This window comes from Mesitornis unicolor, unplaced genomic scaffold (assembly GCF_000695765.1).
Source record: "Mesitornis unicolor isolate BGI_N332 unplaced genomic scaffold, ASM69576v1 scaffold6091, whole genome shotgun sequence".
In the NCBI taxonomy this organism is placed as follows: domain Eukaryota; kingdom Metazoa; phylum Chordata; class Aves; order Mesitornithiformes; family Mesitornithidae; genus Mesitornis; species Mesitornis unicolor.
The window spans coordinates 86,342-97,758 of NW_010164469.1; the positions used below are offsets into that span (position 1 = coordinate 86,342).

An 11,417-nucleotide genomic window follows, 5' to 3' on the forward strand; every position below is an offset into this window, starting at 1 on the left:
GGTCCTACAGCCACAGGACTGCCCAGTGCTTGGCCTTGAACACCTCTGAAATCACAAAGGGCTAAAGTGACCTGTTCTGATGGTGACTTGGAGCTACAGCAGCTCCAGCAGTAAAGAAAAGGAGCTCCTCTACCACCTATTAGTGTCCTGCTCCCAGAGGCCGAGGGACTAACATGCTGGCGAGTTTCCTCAGCATCTGTTCATTGCCGTTGCAACTTGCAGATCTTGCCAAGACTCAGTGGAAGCTGCTAATCTCCCAGTACTGATGTGGGCTGCAAACCAGAAATGTGGCTACAGCTCATGGAGACCTCCCCACATGGCATTTCCTCCTCAGCGCTACTGCCTGTACTGAGCTAGCTGCAGAAAACCCAGCTCAGAAATGCTGCAACCCTGAATACGGGCTGTTCTGTACCCGAGGGCTGGAATGTGGACTCAGACAGTGCAGTGATACACTGGCACTTATGACTGTCTCATCCCCTGCAGGAATCCCCAGCTCCAAGCTCAATTTACACTGATGATAAACACAACTGATGCTTCTGTCTTGAGCCAGGATCTGCCAGTTGTTTTCTTAGCAGCATTGGCAAACCTCTGGCCTACAATATTTATGCATCTTGACGGCTGAGTGGAGCTTGCATAGTCACATTTTCAATCCTGATCCTTCCAGTTTCCTTCCCTATAGTTACAGGGTAGAGTTTGTAGATCTCCGTTGTTGATACCAGGGCAGCTGCCCAAATTGCCATTAGCAGAGAGGTAGACGGGGTGTGGTTGGAAATCAGATCCTCTTGGGAAGAGTTTCATGAGAGAGCAGAGAGTACCTCCTACATGTAACTAACCTCCTGGATGGATCAGTATCTTGTGGCTTTCTGCTCATGCCTTGCTTTATTGCAGAAGTGGAGAAGTCTGATCTAGAGCAGGGAAAGGAGGGAAAGCATTTGGCACAGAGACAACTGAGATGCCAGAATGCCATCAGGAAAATATGATGAGGTCTGCTAAACATATTAATTTTAAATCATGCAAGACATTATGAGATGCTATTATGCCTGAAACAGCAAGGGACTGCCTGTATTCAGTGGTCCAGGAGATCCTTTTCAGTGCCACGTTCTCACATTAGTAAAATGGCTTCTCCAACAGGGGCTGGATGTCAGGACTGCTTTCTAACAGGAGGAAGACAGGGGGATGGGAACTTTTTGCCCCCAAAGTGGGCCTCTAAGAGGTACACATGGAAGTCTGAGCCTGTAGCCCTAGGCTCCCTCTATAGTCAATGGGGAGAAATAAACATCTTGGTATGATTCATGTTATCCCGAGATAGGTGTCTAAGATAGGTCAGATGAATTGCTCTCTGGAGATGCTGATTGCTCTCCACTGACTACAAAGGGAGCCTGGGGTGACTAGCTCAGAGTTTGACATCTAACTTTGGTAGATGAGATCAGGCCTATCAGAGAGCCTGTGGAGCGATATTGTTACGACACAGCAAGAAAAAAATACGGAGAAGACTTGGTTCTCTGAGATATTATAACTGAATTTAAAAGTCTTGCTCTGTTCTTGCTAAACCTGGGAAAAAACTCACATGGATTTTGCCAGACACAAGATGAACTTTCTCATCCACAGTAGCAACAGGGACAGAAAAGTCAACCTATGAACACAGCTATGTTTTGACTTCCTTGAGAGAGATAAGACAGAGGGCTTATTCCAAAAAAAGTTTAGAGTCCAAAGTAAGCCTAACTGCATAATAAGCCTTGTACAAAATCAGCCTAGCTGCAAAGGTAACAGTGCCCAGCATCCCACATGAAACTGGATGTGACTTGAATCCCATGTCTCTCATGAGCTAGACAAATGCCTGCTCTGCCCTTCATGTGGTCCCTGGGAGCAGAAGTCTTCTCATCAAGAGCCGGTCTCCCTGGATTCCCTCAGTGATTGATGGAGAGATGTAGAAACTTCAGGGTGTGAATAATTCAATCCTAACTGTCTAGATGAATCATGCCCCAGAGGACCCCAGTGTCAAATGAAACTCCCTCAGCCTGTCTTGCTGTCTGACTTAATGGACCCAAACTTTTGCTGACCCACTGCTGTTCTGCAGGCCTCAAGTTTAGCTTTTTATATAGTGTAATTAGCCAAGAAAATGCTCTGTTCTAGAAGAGTTACTCTGAATCTAGCAAAGAAAAATGTAGTGGCTGGTAGTTAACACCAGAGCCATGTTGCACTAGAAATCAGGAGACTTGTAAAAGAGGAGGTAGATAGATTGTCTGTCTCTTGGTGGTATGTCAAGGCAAGATGTCCTTTGGGAACAGATGTTGAAACCAGATTTTGGTTTCATTCCAGAAGTCTTGAGGTGAAATTCTCCAGTCTGCATCATGCAGTAAGTCTGCTTGGATAATCTGACAGTCTTGGCAGGCCATAAACATGCGGTATGTGCTCTACTGCAGGAAGGAAAGAGGAACTTGAGATCCAGAGATCTCGTATCTACCAATAACACACTATTATTGCTGACACTTCCCATTGCCAAGTGGCCTTCAAAGAGATTATTTGGTATTGTTTTCTGAAGGACACTCTGCCATGTTTATAGGACAGTGTCACCTGCAGGAACATAATGAGTGAAGGTAATAATAATACATTAAGCTTCACGGTCTCCCTGGATAAGATGACAAGAAGGTACCATCCCATCCCACCTTGATTTGAGTTGGAAAGGCTGTGGAAGGCAAGACATCTATCCAGTTTAATGATGAAGCAGTCAAACAGTCTCAAATATTTTGTATTTCATTCCATGCTCCTCCTGGTAACTGCACAAACAGGAGTTGTATCAAAAAGAACATCTCTTTGCTGGACAGGAATGATGTTAACACAGGGGAACATGAACAGTGGGTCACTCCACTGCTTCTGTAGCTCTTGTCATTTGCCTTCCAGCAGGGTCGATGGCCAACAACTATTTCCGGAATGAATTTATGCCTCCAAACATCCACATCACCCATTAGGCTTTCATTTGTCCAGTGAGGAATTTGATATATGTCCTCAAAGGGCACATCCGACGGGTGCAGACACTTGACAAAGCAACAGGACGCGCGCGCACCCGCCCCGGCTCGTTCAAGCCCTCTCGCACACTGGCTAACGCCCTGATGTACAAAAAGAGATGGTGCGGCTTCCCAAGGTTGCATGAGTGTTAAACTCTAATAAACAAGCCCTGTCGGTGAAAGCTGAAAGAATCTGAGCCCTCCCCAACAAAGCATTTAATCCAGTTTGGCGTAACCTTTGACATTATTAGGGATCGCAGTGACCCTAATCCAATCAGATTGATTAACTAAAGCAGAGACCCCATAAACTGACCCCCCTCTGGCCTCTGCTATTTAGTCCTGACCAAACAGTGGGAGAGACGTGCTGTATTTACACCACAATGGGTCTGCGCTGAGAACCTGTTTCATTACAGAGCGACTTAAACTCCCATTACTCCATCAATGTATCATTCTTCAATAGTTCATTAAAAGCTGCTCCTCCACAATAACTATTAACCATTTCTCAGTCCAGCTGGCAGGTTTAAAGCCCCAGCCAGTCTTTAGCAGAAGGAGGTGGGAGTGAGTGAAAGAAATAGATAGACAAGGGCTCCCTTTTTAAATTTAAACTAACTGGGGGCTTAAATAGTTTGAGGTAATTTACTTTTATTGAATGGGGGTAGGAGAGGGAGGAAACTTTTATTTTAACTTAATTATGTGCTGAGGTCCTTTAAAGAGACAGGGCCGCGATAAGCTTTTATTGTATTACTTCTTTTGAGATCAGTTCATATTTCTGCCCAGAGGAGTTTCAAAGAGAGTTTGCATGGCATTGCAAAATGCACCACAACTTAAACATGAACAGCATTTTCAGTCCATAAAAGTTAAAAACAGGACAAAAGACATAAATCCCAGTAAATGCCACTTAAATCTGAGTTGGAAAATGCGCTGGTAGGTTGCACAGTTCATTTTCTGTTGCCAGTGATGGAATGTCCCTGTACTACATTCTTCAAAATTTTATCCTGTATACTTTTAAAGGCAACTCAAAAATCTTCCTATGCACTTGGGAAACTGAGAGATACAAAAAGTACCTTACAAACAGACGAATATCTCAGGTAGGCAACTGGGCACGAGCTGTGGATAAGGTGAGCACTTAAGGTTGTGTGGCTATGGCCATGTTCTGCTACACTGCTTCACACAATACAGGTGAAGTAACAGTATCAGTCCCAAAGAAACAAATGAAAATTATTTTTTTCTTCCTCTAGAAATTACCTTATTGGAAAAGTTCAAGTTGGAGGTACTTTCCTCTGTACAGTAGTTGAGATTTGAACTTCTGGGATACTAGAAGTTACATGAACTGTAGCCTCTTATACAAGACTGATGGTAGACAGATATGTAGGTTTAGGTAGACGGAAAGAGACCAGGCTCATTTATTTTCCCATATAGGCATTCTGTTCTTTGCCTTCCCAATAGCTTTTGGTATGCAAGCCACCTATTCCCTAGTGCTTTGCAAAAAACCTGACAGTGGCACCTGTATGGATGATTCTTCATGGAGCTACACAGCTGCTCACACTCTTGCAAGACCACAAAGGAGGAGGAAAACCCTCTTCCAACAAACCTGTAATGATTTCACCTCCTGCTAATGCCTGAATCATTCTCCATGCAGGTAGCACAACACAAGGAGGAAGGTGGCTGTTACCTTTGAATAGGAAACATTTATTCCACAGCCAAGGACTGGCAAAATTGAATAACTGAATAGCTGGATGGGATGAGGGACTTCTGTTCTTCATGTGTCCTGAGTGACATATGAAGAAGTAGAGGGACTTATGGCCAAGCCTGTCAAGTATTGCCTCCAAATAGCAGCAGGTTTGGATCCCCTGAACATCACCATTCCCTTGTAGCTGGGCTCATGAATACCGTTGCTGTTTAATATGTGATTTGTTAGGCCTGGCTATGGAAATGTGAAAAAAAATATATACATAAATATAGCTGTAGCTAAAACATGTGGGATTTCTTTGGCTAATGAGGAAAAGCAGTCTGGTTTGAGACAAGATATCAGAATATGGCTCTTAATGGGACCGGAGTCTGGTGACAGTTTGGCACTGCTGAATCACAGCTCAAGCCTAGTCCTGAATTAGCAATGAGATACCAAAGCAGCAGGAGCAGCCCAAACAGTAAGGCAGCCTCAGAGAGATTTGGGCCTAGAAAGTGTTTCCTGAAGGCATTAAAATCAGTCCTTTTCAATGAAAGAATTGCAGATAGTCGTGTAAGACTAAAGGGAGTTGCTTTAGTGGCTATGCTGGTTTGAGCTGAAGGAGGATGGGGTCCTTATTGACTCAGATAAGAAGCTGCAGTTAGATATTGGGCGACTGAAAATTCAAGCTGTAAAGTAGAGTTTTACTTTCTTTCTTTCTCTCCCTCCATTTCTCCTTCCCTCTCTCTGGGTAGGAGCTCAAATATGTTCCTACCCTGGGGGATCTGCCGCACAAGAATGTGACTGAGCTGTTTTTTTTCTCCCCCCTCCTGTTGTAGGTGAAGCAAAACTGAAGGGTGGTTTGATTCTCCCTCAAGGAACAACATTCTTCAGTTATGAAATCGTCCCAGCCTTCTTTCCCTCCCTGTGCCCGGCTACTGAAAGCCTGCAGTCTCAAGCAGGGACAGACCCTTCATGTCGACACTGTTCTGAGATGAGAGCATTTGGCAGCTTGTGGGATTGGGGCACCTTTGGTCAGCAAGGAGGTGAGGGTCACTTTCCTCATGCACCCTATATAATTACTACAGGAGATGTGGACCATCGTATCCGAGAGCATCTGGGAGCTCAAGGTTCTCCATGTGTCCTTGAGGACATCCAGCCTTGTGACGAGGCAAAGACATCGGGTTGTCTGGTTCACTTACTGCCTGTGCCCAGTGAATGCTCTTGGGCAAGTCATGTTGGTCTTGTGCCTATGGGAAAAATATTTCGTTTGGCCATGCTGGCCTCATTTGTCTGCTAGAGTGACCCAAGGGTGATGTACCCAGAACAGGTGCCTTAATTGCCTACAAAACATTGCAGCGTGACACTTTGATATGGGCTTGAGTGCACCAGGGTGCAGATCGTACAAGTATAATTATTGTGGGATGATGTTTCACCGTGAAACCCAAATAGTGACACCAGCATTAATATGGTGTCTCAGCTCCTCAGATCTAACATCAGCTGAAGCCACCCATTCTGGGCACGTGTAAAATGCCTGTTCTGGCTGGTGGAGGCTCTGCAAAATGATACAAACCAAAGCTTTGCTCTCTCTTGGTTGCCGTATTTTTCAAAATTCTTGGAAGAGAAAGTACCCAAGTCTCTTCTGAGTAATGCAGCAGGGGAAGACCAAGCAGAACCCCTATGTCCAGATGGCAAGCACTGGAAGAATACAGCCCAAGGAGGGTGTAGATCGGCTACATACACTGGCTCAGGAGATTCCCTGAAACTATCCCAGATGCTCCCTCCTCTCCTCATATGAGGTCAAATGATGTTACTCCACTATTCCAGATGAAGTAATTCTAACTATCAGACTCTCAAGAACCTGTAATTGTTTCTGTTTTGCAAAAGCAAAAAAGAAAGGAACAAAGGAACAAAGGAACAAAGGAAGAAAAGAGGATTTCCAAGGCTCTTCTGTTGGTGCTCTCCTAAGAGAAAGCAGCCATGTTCCTGCATAGCTCTGCACCTGAACTTACCACCTGGGTAGGAATCCCATGCAAAACAAGTCTTAACTCTTGGATGGACCTCTTTGTGCTAAAGGGAATGGCAGGTCTTAACCCAAACTTACTGAGACCAGCAGGAGCAGCCTGGACTTTAAAAGATATGCTACAGTGGTAAAGAAGGATAAAACAGTTTTTATGAGCTAAAATAAGTTCCTGACAACTCATAGGGGAAAAGATCAGATGTTCAAACTTAGCCAAGTGCTTAAATCCCACTGCATTCAATAAACATTTATAAGAGGTTTATCACAAGCAAATGAGTTCACAGTAGGTTTCTCAAGATCTCTGCTGCTACTCCACCATGGATATTGCTGTTGCCAAACCCATAGCACCAGACTCACCTTTATCAAGAACAGGCCCAAAAATGGCTAAGCTGTCGTTGACAGTCGTGCAGTTCCACCTCCTCCCTCGAAATTGATGCTGACATTCCTGGATCCCAATCTTTACCCCTTCTGCTACGCTGGGCATGATCTCCACATAGTTCCGACAGAAGCGTAGCTGTTTGGGTACAAGTCCTGGGATGCTCCCACAGAGGATGGGCTGAGTCCCCAGGGAGGAATACTGGTGACCAATTGCCAAGGACCTGGAAAAAAAAAATCACAAGGAAAAAGAGATGCTGTCAGCCTGGCTTTCACCTTTGTACTTGATTTGAAAGAATGGGGACAGAAAATCAACGTCTTCAGTTCCTCTGCATTCCGTTCTCCAGAAAATGTCCTTTCCACTGCCATCCCTCCCCCCAAAAACATCACCTCTCTCCTGAAGTTCTCTACAGGCCCAACAAGGCAAGAAATTCTACATTTAATATTTTCCTTCCCTTTTCTTCATCCTCTCACAGCCTTAACCATCATTGTTCCCAAAGATGCTCAGCTCATATGGCCAGAATACTTTGCAACTAGAGGATCAAAACCATATTTCTTTATTTAAAAGTCAAACACACCTGTACAAAATCAGGCCAGTTTTATAAGAAGTTCTGGCAGCTGAGGAAGGGGTTAGGAAGTCAAAAGCACTTTCAGAGCTACACAAAGTAATAATGCCAACAGCAGAAAGAACCATGCTCTACATCTTTGGAAGGGGGACGACAAAAATTGACAACCATCATACAATTCAATATATTTGAACCTTAGCAAGTAGCTTCTGTGCACCGAAACTGCGCCTAAAGACTCAAGCATTTTGGACCTTGAGAACTTAAAAAATCCAACTCTGACCTAAATGCTGTAGGAGTGCTACATAAACTCATTACCCTATGGTGCTTTCATAAGCAGTTAAATTTCCTGTGTTGTAGAAGAAAGGGGATGGAAATATAGCCCTGCTGGAATAGAAACAACCTAGGTCAAAACACTGCTATGGTTCAATATGGGTCCAATATCAACGCTAGTCAGAATCACAGAATCACAGAATCGCTCGGTTGGAAAAGACCTCTGATATCATCATGTCCAACCGCTCCTGTCTACCCACTAAACCATATCCTTAAGTACCTCATCTACCCGCTCTTTAAATACATCCAGGGATGGTGACTCCACCACCTCCCTGGGCAGCCTGTTCCAGCTTCTGACGACCCTCTCAGTAAAGAACTTCCTCCTTATCTCTAACCTGAACCTCCCTTGGCACAGCTTGGTGCCGTTTCCCCTTGTTCTATCCTCCATCACCTGGGAGAAGAGACCAGCACCCACCTCTCTACAACCTCCCTTGAGGTAGTTGGAGGTGGTGATGAGGTCTCCCCTCAGCCTTCTCTTCTCCAGGCTAAACAAGCCCAGTTCCCTCAGCCGCTCCTCATCAGGCTTGTTCTCCAGAGCCCTCCCCATCCTTGTGGCTCTTCTCTGAACACGTCCACCATGCAAACAACAATATGTGTTTTACTAGAAGTATTCATGTGTAGGTGCATTCAAGTTTAGAGTCACATTGGTAACCTCTTTGAAAGTATTATCTAGATAAATATTTTCTTCTGTTTAGCAGAGCATTTCCACATCTGCTTAATCCAAGCATGTGCTTTGCAAAGCTTAATACCGAGGCTTTCTTATCTGGTTAAAATGTTCTAAAAATAAATTATTTAAAAGGTTCCCAGTGACCTTTTGGATATGAGTTTAGCACATTTTCACTTTACTTTCACACAAGTTTCAATTTAGGAATTTTCAAAAGTAGGGTTGCGCTTTCAGCAAAACAATGCCAGCTTTTCTGTACTGTCACAAGGATACGGAGATCCTGCTTTGACCATCAACCTGTGAATTGCTTGGAGAGTGAAATAAGAAAAAATCAAAAACCACACCAAGAAAACTTGACTGCAAATTCTGTGTTCAGCCAAATGGAAGTCTGTTGAAAGGAGTGTCCATGAACCATTATGTTGGTTGAAGCCTTTGAGACAAACAAGTCAGCTATGCAGTGAGATCAGCAGATATTTGGCTAATTAGATGGATTTTTAAAGTGTTTTTACTGATGCTTCTAATAATAACCTTGATTACTAAAACTGAAGGGATTTTTAGAGTATGATTTCCTACTCTTCTCATTAAATCTTTTGATTGACTTTTCTCCTCAGAACTGATGTCAAACAGAAACCTGCCTGGGCGGTGTGTATTTCTGTTACATTCATTTTTGCTGTGTGGTTTTCATTTGGGAACAGCCTGGTGTGACTTCACTCTCTTTTGCTCTGACTAAAAATCTCTGTCATTCCTGGAGTTCATAAGAAAATTAGCTTGAGTTTAGCTCTTCTCTAGGCTAGATAAGAATTGTTTTAAAATGTCTGTCCTTTTTATGGGGAAAGGTACTTTCAGTCAGTTAGCTCCCTTCCTGGTGTGTTATCAAGAGGGGACAGAAGTGAAAGGAGGTGGACATTCAGATGGTCAGGTACCAGAGGATTTTAAGTGGAACTCAGTGGCTTTTGGAAGTGTGCATAGACTAGGCTTTAAAAATCAGTCATTTCCAGGTAAGTGAGACATAGGAACTTCCATTTCTGGATCCCAAATGACTCTAGGTAGAGGGTAAGTGAGTCTAGAACCAAGATAATCAGCTCAACCAAGACAGTAAATGAACTTTAGGTGGATGAGGTAGGAAGTGCCTGGGAAAGCAAAGGATTTTAAGCTGATTTCCTAAAGTTAGATGCCTCTTTCTGCCTCAGCTGCACCTTTGGGAGGAGATTAATTTCACTTAATGTTAGAGGACATTTCATCCTACCTCAGGGAGAGAAGATGAGACAAATAGCATGAACTGCCCTCCAGAGGTGCCTTTCTTTTCATTGCATAAAAAGACGGAGGGAGGCAGCTTACACTGACCAGGAACTGTGTTCATCTTGCTTAGCTTCTGACGTCTGCAACGTGGACATCTCCAGCTGATCTACTCACCCCAGCCTGCTTTTGTAATCAGTCAGTGGTGAGAAACAGGCACTTCTAGGGCAGGATTCATCTGCCCCATTTTAGATGTCTGCTTTGGGAGAAGGTGAATCATGGCCCTGCCTCCATTGACTGTATTGGCTAGACTATCAAGACAGCCTGGGTGACTGGTTGACTGGGATATGTCTGCATGGTAAAAGTCTCCAGATGAATCATGCCATGATACAAAACAACTGAGATGGCTAAGTTACTTGAAAAAGTCCCACCCAGAAATGCTAAGTGCCATATTGAAGTCTATGCAAAGAGCTCAGCTGTAGGAAGGAGGCAAGTTCCTGCAGAAGCCTGCAGGAACCCACAGGAGACCAAAGAAGGGACCCAGTTAACTTGTTTTCTCTATCTAAGTGGTTGATGTGGGTTTTCTTGAGCTTTAGATTAGTTTGAGGAACAACTAGTGGCAGAAAAGCACCTGTGAAATGGAGCCCATGCCAAGCCACAGAGTGTTTTCACTTTGCACTATGTATGTTTTTGCTTTATTAAGTTACATACTAAACACTGGATCACAGTTTCTGGACTAGACACCTTCTAAAACACTGTTTCAGGCTTCAGAGGACTTCGGTGTGTTGGCTTTGTGTCCCTATTGGGAATGCAAAGTCTTACGGTACTACTTCTCCAAATCTCAACCCGTTCAACCCTCTGAGGACTGGGAGCTAGGAGGTATTCACAGATGCCAACTTTAGTCTTGGGAGATAGATGGTTCTATCTTTGTGAGGAATGGGGAGACATAGATGCCTTCATCGAAGCCTCCAGAGAAGAGCACTAATTTAGTTGCTCTGACTCATCCTTCAGAGAATAGTTCAGCCACTGACTATACAGGGAGACCAGGATGTGGACACTTCCCAATGTCTAAAGTTAACTTTGGTGGAAACATCTGTGGAGCTTATTCTTACATCAACTAGAGTCACCAGCATCATTCCCAAGGCTTTCAAAGGTGCCCCATTCAGTTTCCACCAAACATAAAGTGTCCACTGAGATAGACTGCACCTGCTGTATGCTCCATTTGTCATGTTGTGGAGCCAGGAGAACTTTCCTGGCCTATTTTGACAGGACCTGGATGAAGCTTTAGGATTCCAGTCTCATAAACTTTATGTGAACAGCCAAACTCATGCCTATGTTTTTTGGTGGTTACTACAGTGGTAGAGTGAACACACCAGTTATAGGAAGAGAAGTTTATAGGTTAGTCTCCTCAACTATTCGTTTCCGTTGCTGGGAAGATCATCTAAGATTAAAAAAAAAAATAAAACCATGTAGAAATACTTTTAATTGCTTTTCACACTGCTCCCTTCCCAATACAGTAGGGAAACAGTCACACCTTGCTTTGATCTGTGTTACA

General features: G+C 43.9%; 1 protein-coding gene across 1 annotated transcript in view; it reads right to left on the minus strand.

Annotated features, from left to right (window-relative positions):
- The window catches only part of LOC104548339 (protein Wnt-3a), a 35,972-nt gene extending 28,448 nt beyond the window's left edge, over positions 1 to 7,524 (minus strand). The window contains exon 1 of the mRNA XM_010194332.1: positions 7,049 to 7,524. Within this exon, the coding sequence (XP_010192634.1) occupies positions 7,049 to 7,175 (127 nt within the window). The 5' untranslated portion in view covers positions 7,176 to 7,524. The remainder of the gene's footprint in view (positions 1 to 7,048) is intronic.
- Positions 7,525 to 11,417: the final 3,893 nt, after the last annotated feature.